Source organism: Salvelinus sp. IW2-2015, linkage group LG35, assembly GCF_002910315.2.
Source record: "Salvelinus sp. IW2-2015 linkage group LG35, ASM291031v2, whole genome shotgun sequence".
NCBI lineage: Eukaryota > Metazoa > Chordata > Actinopteri > Salmoniformes > Salmonidae > Salvelinus > Salvelinus sp. IW2-2015.
This window is the reverse complement of record NC_036874.1, coordinates 1,018,139-1,032,612: the sequence shown is the minus strand read 5'-3', so window position 1 is coordinate 1,032,612 and position 14,474 is coordinate 1,018,139. Positions and strand designations below refer to the sequence as shown.

Here is a 14,474-nt window from a genome sequence, read left to right as displayed (position 1 = left end):
GATGCGATTGACCATCGAGAGACTTTAAGATGCATTAATCATACCTGCTATCAATAGCTTGCATATGGAAATATGCAGAGTCAGACATGCCGCACATATCAAAGAACCCCAGCCAGTGTGGACGTGTAGCTGTCGTGGGGTATGGAACATGCAGCTACAGTGGGGACAGCTGTGTGTGGGGGCATACACGGTTTTACTTGTTGAGACATGGCTTTTCAGCATGGCCACGTACTGCTTCTGGTGTTTGGTCTTGATGTGATTCTCCAGGAAGTAACAGTCAGTGAAGGAGATGGTGCAGTGTGGACAAGGAAAGAACTGAGAAGTAGAGACTGAGGGAGAGGTACAGAGCAGTGGAAGGATGGTAGAAAGAGTGAGAAGAGAGCGATGGGAGGAGAGAGGAAACAGAACATAGTTGTGATTACTTACATTTCCTCATTCAACAATAAAATGTTTGAGTAAATATCTTTGCTGAAAATTCATTTCAAAGTTTGGTAAATTAATGTTCAAGTAATCCCATCATCCATTTCAAATGCAGTGTTGAGGGTGGACAGGATGTATGAACTATGCCCTACCTCCATCTGTCTCGTCTGAGTTTTCCTCCTTCACCAAACACACCTTAGTGTCTCGCAGAAGTGTCTTAACCACTACCTTATGGATTAGAAAAATGAAGAAACCACAGTACGCATCAACCAAAAGTCTAAATATTATTGTCTAGTTACTGTCACATGTTGGGAAAGACCACTAACTCTTCTTACATTAGACAATCTTGTTAGTGTCACCACAGGACTCAATGATATCTTGCTACATCCGGTCATTGGATTGGATGTATTTTGATGTTTGATGTGCTTCTTCTGGAAGGAAGGAACAGAACGGTTTGGTTCCTCTCCCATTCCCTGCTGTTCAAAGTCTGTTGGTTCCTCTTTGATTTGGATGGAGCTGATACAAACCCCTTTAGTAATGTAGGGTGATTGGCTAATGTCTGGTTCTTCTCTATTGCAGTAAACATCATCTGACTGTGTTCCACACTCTGTTTTGATGGGGTCTCGATGGTGTTTAGACATCTTAGTTTTGTTGTGTTGCTTTTACCCAGGTTTGCTCTTCATCTTGAGTGCTTCTTCATTTGAATTCTAAGGGGAAAAGATCAGGTTTTATTGAGCATCATCCCTTAGAGAGCAATACCAGGCAGGGATCATACTAATATCGAACCAGGGTCTGTAGTGACGCCTCTAGCACTGAGATGCAGTGCCTTAGTTTAGGGATCCCGAGTGGTGCAGCAGTCTAACTAGCTAATGTCTTGAGCTGCTAGTATTTGTATTTTATTAGGATCCCCATTAGCTACTCTTACTGGGGTCCAAACAAAACATAACATATTACATAACATTAATAGATAGGTACAGAACAACATACATTTTAAATTAGAATACACACTTTTATACAATTATGCCTTGGCATTCCATGCATAATGTAGTCATTATAACGGCAATACTGCAGCCATTAATTTCCCATATAGTGCCATCCTTTGCTCTACCGTTAAAAATAGCTTTGTCTAAAAGCCAATAAATGCTTGATCCGAAAATGTGGTCAGAGGCTCTATTTGGATGGTGTAAAGTAATCTCGGAGCCTCTGGTGGCATGCAGAGGCCAAATTGAGCTCCATACCGCACCGCCGTGAACCTCCCAAATGTTGTAACAATGTGGATGGCTCCATATAGCTCCTTCGCATTGACATGGTTGGGTGACGGTAGGTGGGGATGGGAGGTCCTGTATAAACACAAACTCATTCCTTGACAATTTCCTTTACAACAGATCTGCGCTGCTCCGCAAAGCGCAATAAGTATAAATGCCCTGACTTCTGCAGAGGCGTATCGCCGTAAATGCTGAACGGTCAATGCAAACATCAGATTGACCACGTAACGCCTTTAAACAGGTCAGGATATCCTAATCTCGCAGCATCCTTGAATCCTGATATAATAATCTCACAGCAGAAYTGGTTTTGTAAACACCAGAGAGAATCTCAGAACATCAGGGGTGTAATCATTAGTCCAACCACGAGTTTCTATTGGACAAATTCAGATAAGTCCCTCCCCGTTTCGTTCCGTTAAAGAAACGTTTTGCAACAGAATCAGCGTAATGAATAGCCCCTGGAACCATCCTGTCCTTGGTTCTTCCGTTTACGTCAATCCTATGTAATCGTGTGATTCATAGATGCTACTGAATGCAAGTGCAACCAGATAGGCTGAGGCAAAGCGAGAGCGTGTCACTTCCCAAAATCTGACCACGTTAAGCAGATCATTATTTATGTGAGGGGTTTTTGTATGGGGTCGGGGCAATGAGTGTCGAATTTAGTCAAGATAAAAAGGAAATTATATTTTTATACGTGTGTCTTATTTGATATAATAGAAGTTTGGTAATGCTTAGGTTGTTACGAGTATACTGATATAAGTGTGATGCACTGACATCCCGGCAGCTTTGAGAAAAAACACTTCATACAACAGTTGTCCCTGTTGAAATTCGAGACGTTTTACAGGCGGCGGACGTCAACACCCCTCAGAATATAAAAAAAACAGATGTATCCACCTATCTAAAGAAAGGAATAGAGGGGAGCCCGCCGTTATGCTCTGTAGACAACGAATCCTCATTGTTAGGGCGGAGACAAGCATCTCGTCATTATATACAGTATCTTTGGTGCAACACACGAAAATGCAATAATCATATGGAGTTTCACCTTAGTCGTTAACGAGTAGTCTCGTCTTTGTTGATGAGAATAATACAGCAAAGGTTAACGTATTATTGTATATCTCGTAAATGCTCAATGATAGAAGGGCCAACACAGCCTCGCCTACCTTTGTCGACGCCATAAAAACGCTGCACTTTCTAGTTTGTCCTTAAAGTGCCTACTAAACGTGGCCTTGACCAATCAGGTAATGGCTCCTCGCTATGCAACGATTTGGAGGCGGTTTATTGGTGTGGATTCTTAAAGAAATATTCCTCAAAATAAATATTGGAAATGTGTTATGTTTATATTTTATTGCAATAATAAACAGGCCTCTGTCAAAATGTGGGAACGATACTGTACAGCATTGGTTCCCAACCTTTTTGGTTACTGTACCACCAACTAAATTTTGCTTTGCCTGGAGTACCCTTGAAGTATCCCATCATGTGCATTTTACCAGTAGGCCTACAGTCTCATGAGTCTTCTCAAGTACCCCCAGGGGCCCTAGGCTTGTACCCTTAGTTGGGATCCAATACTGTACAGGACCATGTAATATCAACACCACTACAAGCCAATGATGGRTCTTAGCTTATGGACTGGTACAAATCAGTTAATGACATGATGGGTGGTTCTCTGTTCAAGTGGTAACCCTGTTAACCCAACTTAACTTAATTGACATTACTCTGGGAGAGATGTGGATTTACGTTCAAGGTAGACTCTGCGATATGACGTACATGCACAAAGTAAACAACATAGCGGGTCAATTTCTGCAAGAACTAAGTGCATTGAAGTGAGAGGTTAAATCTCTCTGCGGTTTTGGTCCTGGTGCTATCACTCTGTAATAGTATGAAGTGACCCATGCACATAGCGTAGATCAGAGGAGGCTGGTGGGAGGAGCTATTGGAGGCCAGAATCAGTGTAATGMCTGGAATGGAATAAATGGAACAGTATAAAACAAAAACATGGAAACCACGTTTTACTCAGTTCTATTCCAGACATTCCAACGAGCCCGTCCTCCTACAGCTCCTCCCACCAGCGCAAATACTGTGTGAGCAAAGTCTTGCATCTCGCTCATCGCATTCTGTGGTGCTGCTTGTGGCAACGTCATTTCGCTGAGTCTACCTTTTAGCACAAAACAACAGACATGCCATATTTCACAAACTGTCACCTTTATTGTCAGTCAGCACCAGGAGTCGGCATACAAATCTTGTGTATCGTTTAAAAAGCGATGAAATTAAGAAAAAAAATACGAAAAAATTCCAACACATAGTTCATTAAACAATGTAATTATAACTTAATGACAATCCATTATAACGTTATAATTTCACTGTGGCGGAGTCACCTCCAAGTGATACCTATGAATACAATGCATTTCATTATATATGTTGTTATATAAAAAAGGCAAATCATGATCATTTACAACATTAGGCAGGTGTTTCAAGAGGTTTGGTTTGTGAGTGAAGCTGGAGAAGCAAGGGGGAAGGGGTACGATCTCTCCCCTGTGTGTTCTCATGTGGCATCTAAAGTGTTTCAGTTCATAGAAGCTTTTCCCACATTCTTGGCAGAAGTATGGCTTCATAAGTTTAGTACTGCAATATTACAACCAGTGCAGGCCAATGATGGCTTATGGACTGAAACAAATCATGTGTTCCAACTGTTCAAGTGGTATTTATGTAATTAACTTTAATTTTTAAAATTTAACTAGGCAAGTCAGTTAAGAACACGTTTTATATTTACAATGACGGCCTACACCGGCCTATCCCGGACGACGCTGGGCCAATTGTGAGCCGCKCTATGGGACTCCCAATCACTGCCGGTTGTGATACAGCCTGGATTCAAACCAGGTGTCTGTAGTGACGCCTCCAGCACTGAGATGCAGTGCCTTCGACCGCTGCGCCACTCGGGAGCCCCATGAATCTAATGTCATGTTTAAAACAATACTAGGGGAGTGACCTACACATAAATGCTCCTCTTCTTCCAAATCAAGGTATACACTACAAACACAAAGGAAAATAAACATCCCYTCATCTTTTCAAAACATTATCCCCTACTAATCACTAGGACAATCAGTCAAACAATCTAATGTATATCACTGTCCCTTCAAAAAWAWAWATATATTTAAAAATATAAAATACAGGTTAAAAACAAACTAAGACAACAAAAACGTAACTAACAATCTAATGTATATGAACAAATTGGAGTATTGCTAAAGAAATTGTGGTATCATAGGTAGATTCTGTGATATGCAGTTATCATACACAGTAGGGGTACAGTTCGCATCTGTTGCCCAGCATCGATCACTGAAGGGAACGAACCCGCCCCCCCCCATTAATAGGTTTAACGCATTTAAGTTTAGGACATCTAGACAGGTGATTGGAGAGGTTGCTCTTGCGAGCAAAGCAAAAAAAGCAGTGGGGGCAGGAATACGGTTTCCCCTTGTGGATTTTCATGTGGACTTTTACATGACTCTGTTCATAAAAGCTCTTCCCACACTCTTGGCAGGAGTATGGCTTTACATCACGGTGAGTGTGGGTCCTCATGTGCAGGGTCAGAGAACCTGAACAGATAAACCGGCTGTGGCATTCAGAACATTCAAACGGCCTCTCCCCAGTGTGGTGACGCTTGTGTTTAGCCAGATCTCCAGACTGAGTGAAGCTTTTACCGCACTCTGTACAGGTGTATGGTTTCTCACCTGTGTGAGTGAGATGATGGTTCTTTAGGTGTGAGAGTCTAAAAAACTTCTTGTCGCACACTGTGCAGTGGTAGGGCCTCTCCCCGGTGTGTGAGCGCATGTGTAACTTCAACAACCCAAGCCTTATGAACTTCCGCCCACAAACCCCACAATGGTAGTTTTTCTGGTTGTTGTGTATATTCAGGTGTGTTTTCAGATAACATTTGTCAGCAAAGTCTTTACCACACACAGTACATTTGAAAGGTCTCTCTCCTGAGTGTGTGCGCAGGTGAAGCTCCAGACTACCCCTGTATGCATACCGCTTGTCGCAATGGGAGCAGGAGAACTTTCTCTCACCAGAGTGAACGGTCATGTGATTCCTCAGAAGGTTTGCCTGGGCGAAAGCCTTCCCACAATCCTGGCATTTGAATTCTTTGACCCCCTTGTGTATCAGCAGGTGTTTGCCTAAACTGCTGCCGTTCGAGAATCTTTTGCCGCACTCCTTGCATTCATAAGGCTTCTCTCCGGTGTGGATGCGCATGTGAGTGTTCAGGCTCGTAGGAGTAGTGAGGATCTTGCCACACTCAGAGCAATGGAAGCCGACTTCCAGACATATCACAGGCTTAGTGTCCTTAAGTTTAGTGCCCTCTGGTTCGTGACACCGGTGAGGCCCCAATCCCCAACAATTCTCAAAGCTCTTCCCACACTCCGCGCAACTGAGGTGTCCATCGATGCGAACAACGGCCATTTTGTGCAAATTCTTGCAGTGCTTCAGCAGGGTGCCCAGGTAAGGGAATCTGCGGGCACACTGCGGGCAGGGGTGGAGTTTCCCCGGAACCCTGCGGGGATGGGAAGGTTTCCGGGGACGGGCAGAGGGGTGAGCCTGGCGGGTATGAATGTCTAGCTGTCGTGGTGTATGGAACATGCAGCTACAGTGGGGACAGCTGTGTGTGGGGCCGTACACTCTTTTACTCTTTGAGACTTGGCTTTTCAACATGGCCAGGTACTGCTTCTGGTGTTTGTTCTTGATGTGATTCTCTAGGAAATAACAGTCAGTAAAGGAGATGGTGCAGTGTGGACAAGGAAAGAACTGAGGAGACAAGACTGAGGGAGGACAGAGATGGGTGGAAGGAAGAAAGGAAGGTAAAGAAGAAGGGTATGATGAGAGAAAGGGAACAAATGTCATTTTCCTAAAAAAAAAAAAATGTTAGAAATCCTTGCTGAATTCACCTTCAGTAATTCATCATCCATTTAATCCTGTGAGACCCAAGGATTTTTGCAACACTTGTTTTCTACATAATCACTACATCTTAGAGATGATAGGACACAACAAATGCTTTTTAAGAGATACATCTGGGTAGTGCCGAGCGATTAACCGAAATGTTGGTCATTAAAAAAAAAATTCAAACAACTAAATGACTGACGTCGGTTCAATTATTCAAATTACATTTATTTTTATGTGAGCTCAATGCACAGTTTCTCTAGAGATTAATCAGATCAAGCCCGAACTCTGCAATGTAGTATGGAGTTGTAGTTTCCAAATAGTCTACATAGTTTGGCAAAGAAAACGTAGTAATTAACTACAATAACCATAATCCATTGCGTGCCTACTTGTTCGGTCCGTTTCTTTTACGCCTGCTARGTAAAAGATACATTAGAATGCACGATCGAGAGCAGTTGCTTCGAGAGGTATCTTTACCTGAAAATACATGATCTAAGTGATTGATAGTTGGTAATCAGCAGTCATAAAAGTATGCCTTATTTACATTGAACTACTAAAATAGTGATTTTGTCAGAAAATAGGCAGCAGCTCTAGAGGAAATGATGACTTGGAATGTAATAATAAATTCATAATAAAGTGTAATACACAAATATTTTAAGTAAAGTAATGGGAATAAATGGTTAATAAGTGATAAGCAGTAATGGGCATCAAATGACTTTCATTAATTGTTATATTCTATGTTACAGCATTCAACCCACATAATGCATGGTGCATTTAAGGTTTTAAAAAACTGATCCAAACTTAAAACCATGAACTTTTTAATATTTGAATTGAAACCGAACAGACCTCAAAAAGTACCAATCACTCAGCACTATATCTGGGTCACAGGAGATGAACTATGTAGTGTTTGACATGAGTTAAGGCTCTTACAGGGTTAAACTGCTGTGTTGGGAGTAGACTAAAGTATGTATGAACACTATGTCCTACCTCCACTGTTGTCTTCATCCCTCCTGGCATCTGTTTCTTCCTTCACCAAACACACTTTAGTATCGCTCAGAAGAGTCTTAACCACCACCTTATGGATTAGATTAATGAAGAAAACAGCATGCATTAACCAACAATCTAAATACTCGTCAAGTTATTAACTATCACATGTTTGGAAAGACTAACTCTTCTGACCTTAGACAATCTTGTTAACAGCACTAGAGGACTCCATGATATCTGACTACACATGGTCGGTTGGTTGGATATAGTTTGTTGTTGCTTGACATGCTTCTTCAGCAAGGAAAGTTTGGAACGGTCACCGTCCCCAATTTCCTTCTGCTCAAAGTCTCTTGGTTCCTGTTTTATTTGGATGGAGTTCAAAGTAACCGCATTCGTTTTGGACTGTTTAGTCCTCTTGGTTATGTTAACTTTCTCCAGGTTTGTTCTCCATCTAGTTGATTTGAGTACCTCAGTCTGGTTAACATTCATCTTTCTTTGAATTCTGTGGGGAAAAGACCAAGCTGACTTAACTCAAGAGCTAGACCAGGCCATCACCCATCCAACACAAACATTTAACATTAGGCTGCATTATCAAATGCTCGAAACTAGCTAACTAGTCTACTTATAAACAAACCAACAGCGGRGATCTATTGACATTACCATAATGTTGTGGGTAACTACCATGTCAGAACGTGCCTTTTATGGTATTTTATGGCACTAGCCTCTTTGCTAATGATGTAGCAAGTTAGGTCTACGGTGCAGACTAGTAGCTGTGTCTGCACTAAATTGACTTCTGCTAGCGCTAGGTAGCTAGCTAATAATGTTCTTTGTTGATGAGAACAGAGCGAGCTAAAACAGCAAACCAACACCTGCAATTCAATGCTATAAACTAGCAAGCAAGAAAGCTAACGATAGACAACGTTTAACCCGTCTCACCCAACAATTACCAAATTCACCAGAAACAGTTTTTGTTTCTCGTTAATCTTCACGGATAAAACAGCATGGATTTCGTACTGGCCGAGATTAAAACCAGAAAACAATTTACTTTAGCGGGGACAACTGGCCAATCAGGTAATAGCCAAAGATTAAGAGGCTGTTGATTGGGTGTGTATTCTTAAAGGAATATTCCCGTGGAATCATGTACATAATAAATGGTAGTCAAAATGTAGGATTGATACTACCATAGATATACAATATAGATAGATATACAGTATATATACATACTCACTGGACAGTTTTATCTCCATCTCTTCATTCAAAGACTCAATCAGGACACCTTACTGACAGTTGTAGCTGATTCGCGTGATGTATTGTTGTCTCTACCTTCTTTTTTTATATATATTTTTTAAATTTCACCTTTATTTAACCAGGTAGGCCAGTTYAGAACAAGTTCTCATTTACAACTGCGACCTGGCCAAGATAAAGCAAAGCAGTGCGACACAAACAACACAGAGTTACACATGGGATAAACAAAGGGACACTCAATAACACAATAGAAAAATCTATATACAGTGTGTGCAAATATATACAGTGTTCTTTCCCTTTGTGCTGTTGTCTGTGCCCAATAATATGTATTACATGTTTTGTGCTGCTACCATGTTGTTGTCATGTTGCTACCATGCTATGTTGTTGTCTTAGGCCTCTCTTTATGTAGTGTTGTCTCTCTTGTCCTGATGTGTGTTTTGTCCTATATTTTTAATCCCAGCCCCCATCCCCGCAGGAGGCCTTTTGGTAGGCCATCATTGTAAATAGCTAGCTAGTCTATTTATAAACAAACCACCAGCACTAGCAATGATCTATTCCCAACATGATCATAATGTTGCAGGTTGCTACCATGTCAGAAAGTGCCTTTTATGGCACTGGCCTCTTTGTTAATGCTGTAGCAAGCTAGCTACTAGTCTGCACCGTAGACCTATGTCTGCACTATATTGAATACTGCTCCCGAGTGGTGCAGCGGTCTAAGGCACTGCATCTCAGTGCTAGATGTGTCACTACAGACATCCTGGTTTGAATCCAGGCTGATCACAACCGGCCGTGATTGGGAGTTCCATAGGGCGGCGCACAATTGGCACAGCGTGGTCTGGGTTTGGCTCGTGTAGGCCGTCATTGTAAATAATAATTTGTTCTTAACTGACTTGCCAAGTTAAATAAAATAAACACAATATATACAGTGCATTCGTAAACTATTCAGGCCCGTTTCCACATTTTGTTATGTTTACAGTCCTATTCTAAAATGTATTGAATCGTTTTTCCCCCCTCATCAATCTACACACAATATCCCATAATGACAAAGCGAAAACAGGTTTTTAGACATTTTTGTAAATGTATTACAAATAAAAAACTGAAATATCACATTTACATTAGTATTCAGACCCTTTGCTATGAGACTCAAAATTGAGCTCAGGTGCATCCTGTTTCCATTGATCATCCTTGAGATGTTTATACAACTTAATTGGAGTTCACCTGTGGCAAATTCAACTGATTGGACATGATTTGGAAAGGTCAGTAAAGGTGTATCAAAGCTGGGACTGAAAGACTGAAAAATAGCTTCTATCGTAAGGCCATTAGACTGTTAAACAGCCATCACTAACACAGAGACGCTGCTGCCTACATACAGACTTGAAATCATTGGCCACTCGAGCAAATGGATCACTAGTCACTATAACAATGCCACTTTAATAATGTTTACATATCTTCCACTACTCATCCCAGATGTATATACTGTATTTTATACCATCTATTGCATCTCGTCTATGCCGGTCAGTCATTGCCCATCCATATATTTATATGTACATATTCTTATCCCATCCCTTTACTTAGATGTGTGTGTATTAGGTAGTTGTTGTGGAATTGTTAGATCACTTGTTAAATATTTCTGCACTGTCAGAACTAGAAGCACAAGCATTTCGCTACACTTTATTGGTCACATACCATGTGTATGTGACCAATAAAATTGTATTTAATTTATATAAGGTCCCACAGTTGATGGTGCATGTCAGAGCAAAAACCAAGCCATGATGTTGAAGGAATTGTCCGTAGAGCTCCAAGACAGGATTTGGTCAAGGCACAGATCTGGGGAAGGGTACCAAAGAAAATGTCTGCAGCAACCCTAAGCGCACAGCCAAGCTAACGCAGGAGTGACTTCAGGACAAGTCTCTGAATGTCCTTGAGTGACCCAGCAGAAGCCTGGACTTGAACCCGATCGAACGTCTCTGGAGACCTAAAAATAGCTGTGCAATGATGCTCCCCAACCAACCTGACAGCTTGAGAGTATCTGCAGAGAAGAATGGGAGAAACTCCCCCAATACAGGTGTACCAAGCTTGTAGCGTCATACCCAAGAAGACTCAAGGCTGTAATCTCTGCCAAAGGTGCTTCAACAAAGTACTGAGTAAAGGGTCTGAATACTTACATAAATGTAATTTAATTTTTTCAACTCTAAAAACCTGTTTTTGCTTTGTCGTTAAGGGGTATTGTGTTTAAATTGAGGAAAAGTATTTCATCCATTTTAGAATAAGGCTGTAACATAACAATGTGGAAAAAGTGAAGGAGTCTGAATAATTTCCCAAATGCACTGTATATACACACACAAACATACAGAGAGAGAGAGAAATAATACTATATGCTTGCCATGTTCAAATGTTTGGTAATGCAATAAATCACAACCAGTGCAGGGTTCCCGAGTGGCACAGCATCTCAGTGTTAGAGGCGTCACTACAGACCCTGGTTCGATCCCYGGCTGTATCACAACCAGCCGTGAGCAGGAATCCCATAGGGCGGCGCACAATTGGCCAGCGTCATCCGGATTAGGCCGTCAATGTAAATAAAAACTTGTTCTTAACTGACGTGCCTAGTTAAATAAAGGTTGAATAAACAAAGAAAACGGCCAATGACGGCTTATGGACTGAAGCAAGGAGGAGGCTATGATATTTATGCCTCTAACTTTCTCACTCATTAATCACGATTCATTCAGGATAATCCGTAATCCTGGTAGCCACTAATATAGAAGAAAACATTCTATTCTTATTTATAATAAAAGTGACAATACATGATTTACCATTCATTTCTATTGGGCACAAAATACTCTGAAACACACCCAAACAAACAGCAAATGCATCCAGTCACAAGCTTGATGTAAGCATTGCGTGCTAGGAATATGGGACCAAATAATTTAACGTTTCCCTTAAAACGGCCAGGGAATATGTACAAAAAGTGTTGTTCTTTATAAATGGTTCACCCGCTATGGATGAAAATACCCCCAAATTAAAGCTGACAGTCTGCACTATAACCTCAGTCATTGTATGACTTCAAATCCAAAGTGCTGGAGTACAGAGCCAAAACATGTCACTGTCCCAATACATGGAGCTCACTGTGTGACCCAACTGGAGGACTGCGAAAAACATTGTGGCGTTATCATAAACAGGGGAGCAACATTTCGTTAGCATTTGTGGTCACACATCTATCACTGACAAGAGATCGGACTCCACTCCTATTAATTCATAAGAGTAACAGCTTCATAAAATGTTTTATGTTAAAAACATACATCATTATCATTTAGGTTTATGACATCTATGCTGGTATTTGGAGAGGTTGGACTTGCGAGCAAAGCTGATAAAGCAGAGAGGACCGGAATAACGCTTCCCATTGTGGATTTTCATGTGGCCGTTCACATGACTGTTCATAAAAGCTCTTCCCACACTCTTGGCGGGAGTATGGCTTTACATCACGGTGAGTGTGGGTCCTCATGTGCAGGGTCAGAGAACCTGAACAGATAAACCGTTTGTGGCATTCAGAACATTCAAACGGCCTCTCCCCAGTGTGGATGCGCTTGTGTTTGGTCAGATCTCCAGACTGAGTGAAGCTTTTACCGCACTCTGTACAGGTGTATGGTTTCTCACCTGTGTGAGTGCACTGATGGTTCTTCAGGTGGTCGAGTCGGGCAAACTGCTTGTCACACACTGTGCAGTGGTAAGGCCTCTCACCGGTGTGTGAGCGCAGGTGTATGTTCAGCACCCCAATCCTTATGAACTTRTGCCRACAAACCCCACAATGGTAGTTTTTCTGGTTGTTGTGGATCTTCAGATGCYTCTTCAGATAACCTTTGTCAGCAAAGTCTTTACCACACACAGTACATTTGAAAGGTCTCTCCCCTGAGTGTGTGCGCAGGTGAAGCTTCAGACTCTCCCTGTATGCAAACTGCCTGTCGCATTGGGAGCAGGAGWACTTCCTCTCACCAGAGTGAACGGTCATGTGCTTCCTGAGGAGCGACTTCTGTTTGAAATCCTTCCCGCAGTCCTGGCATTTGAATGGCTTGATCCCATTGTATATTAACATGTGATAACGGTAAGTGTCGGTAACTGAGAAGCGCTTGCCGCACTCCTTGCAGACATAAGGTTTCTCACCAGTGTGGATGCGCATGTGAGTGTTCAGGCTCGTAAGAGTAGTGAGGATCTTTCCACAATCTAAGCATTGGAAGCCGACTTCCAGACAGATCATCTGTTTAGTGTCCTTAGGTCTAGAACCCTCTGGTTCGTGACACCGGTAAGGCCCCAGGCTCCAGAAATTCTCAAAGCTCTTCTCACAGTCCGCGCAACTGATGTTTCCATCGGTGAGAACAATGGACATTTTGTGCAAACTCTTGCAGTGCTTCAGCAGGCTGCCCAGGTACTTGAATCTGCGGGAACACTGTGGGCAGGTGTGGAATTTCTCCTGAACCCTGTGGGGACGGCCAGTTTTCCCGGGGAGGGGCAGGTTTCTGGGGACGGGCAGAGGGGTGGGCCTGGCAGGTATGAATGTCTAGCTGTCGTGGTGTATGGAACATGCAGCTACAGTGGGGACAGCTGTGTGTGGGGCCGTACACTCTTTTACTCTTTGAGACTTGGCTTTTCAACATGGCCAGGTACTGCTTCTGATGTTTGTGCTTGATGTGATTCTCCAGGAAATAACAGTCAGTAAAGGAGATGGTGCAGTGTGGACAAGGAAAGAACTGATGAGAATAACCTGAGAGTGAGGGATAGAAGAGATGGGTATGATAAGAGGGGAGAAAAAAAGGGAGACCATAATGGTAAATGCAATTTTCCTCATTCAATAGTCCTTGCCGATATTAATATGAATGTTCCAGTAACCATCACCCATTTAAACTGCACTGTTGGGAGTAGACTGGAGTATGTTAAACAGTATGTCCTACCTCCATTGTTGTCTTCATCCCTCCTGACATTCGTCTCTTTCACCAAACACACTTTAATATCTCTCAGAAGTGTCTTAACCACCACCTTATGGATTAGAAAGATACAGAAACTACAAGTATGCATTAACAATCTTATTGATCTTGCCACAATACTAGGCACATTAGAAAACACTAATCCTACTTACCTCAGCCAACCTGGTTAGCACTACCACAGGATCCTTGTGGAGTGGACTAGAAACTGAATGACGAGTTGAACTGGTGCTCTTCGAGAGGGCTTGGGTAGAATCTGATTAATCTCTGCCGGTGGATTCATCACCTGACTGTGGGCCATGTTCTGTTTGTGTTATACCCAGGTTTCCATGGTGTTTAGTTCCCTTTTTTTGTGCAGTGGTTTAGCTTTTGCACGTTGTTTGATCTTCATCTTGTTGACTAAAGTGCCTCTAATATCCTCCTTACTGGCATTCTGAGTGAAAAGAGAAGCAGCGTGTCAGTGAGCATCAGCCTTACCAAGACGAGCTAGACTAGGTCAGGGACCATAAGGGAAACTTTTCTCAAGGCACTTCAATATTTTAGTGACTTTTTCGTGGCAGGTTAGGAGACTGGTTAAGGTTAGGAAAATGCTCTCCTTACCTGCTACGAAAATCACTTTATTTTCATGGCACTTTGATACAGTGTATCCCAGGACCATTACAGCCTATAC

General features: G+C 42.1%; 1 protein-coding gene, 1 long non-coding RNA gene and 1 pseudogene across 5 annotated transcripts; all 3 read right to left on the bottom strand.

Annotated features, from left to right (window-relative positions):
• Positions 1-121: 121 nt before the first annotated feature.
• LOC111958795 (uncharacterized) lies at positions 122-2,911 on the bottom strand. 3 transcript variants are annotated; one of them, XR_011474879.1, is made up of 4 exons: positions 2,843-2,911; positions 756-1,127; positions 573-648; positions 122-329 (listed from the first exon to the last, which is right to left on the bottom strand). It is a non-coding gene; the product is annotated as an uncharacterized lncRNA (long non-coding RNA). The 3 variants fall into 3 exon arrangements; XR_011474878.1 differs by lacking the exon at positions 2,843-2,911 and adding an exon at positions 2,725-2,836; XR_011474880.1 differs by lacking the exon at positions 2,843-2,911 and adding an exon at positions 1,429-2,711.
• Positions 2,912-3,864: 953 nt separating this feature from the next.
• On the bottom strand, positions 3,865-8,638 carry LOC139023735 (oocyte zinc finger protein XlCOF6-like). Of its 2 annotated transcripts, none has more exons than XM_070437477.1 (4): positions 8,537-8,638; positions 7,785-8,091; positions 7,593-7,680; positions 3,865-6,487 (listed from the first exon to the last, which is right to left on the bottom strand). In XM_070437477.1, exons 2-4 carry the CDS (start codon positions 8,076-8,078, stop codon positions 5,010-5,012), a joined length of 1,860 nt encoding a protein of 619 aa, XP_070293578.1. In that variant the 5' UTR covers positions 8,079-8,091; positions 8,537-8,638; the 3' UTR covers positions 3,865-5,009. The 2 variants fall into 2 exon arrangements, with proteins under 2 accessions (XP_070293578.1, XP_070293577.1); XM_070437476.1 differs by having other exon boundaries at positions 8,526-8,632.
• A 3,462-nt stretch (positions 8,639-12,100) lies between these two features.
• LOC112067948 (gastrula zinc finger protein XlCGF57.1-like) lies at positions 12,101-13,722 on the bottom strand (annotated as a pseudogene).
• Positions 13,723-14,474: the final 752 nt, after the last annotated feature.

Excerpts from the sequence above, each read along its gene's own strand:
- LOC139023735 (XM_070437477.1), bottom strand. The coding sequence starts at position 8,078 with ATGAATGTTAACCAGACTGAGGTACTCAAATCAACTAGATGGAGAACA. Across the intron at positions 7,681-7,784 it reads TGTTAACAAGATTGTCTAAG|GTGGTGGTTAAGACTCTTCT; the intron begins GTCAGAAGAGTT and ends CTAATCCATAAG. Across the intron at positions 6,488-7,592 it reads GGATGAAGACAACAGTGGAG|TCTTGTCTCCTCAGTTCTTT; the intron begins GTAGGACATAGT and ends GTCCTCCCTCAG.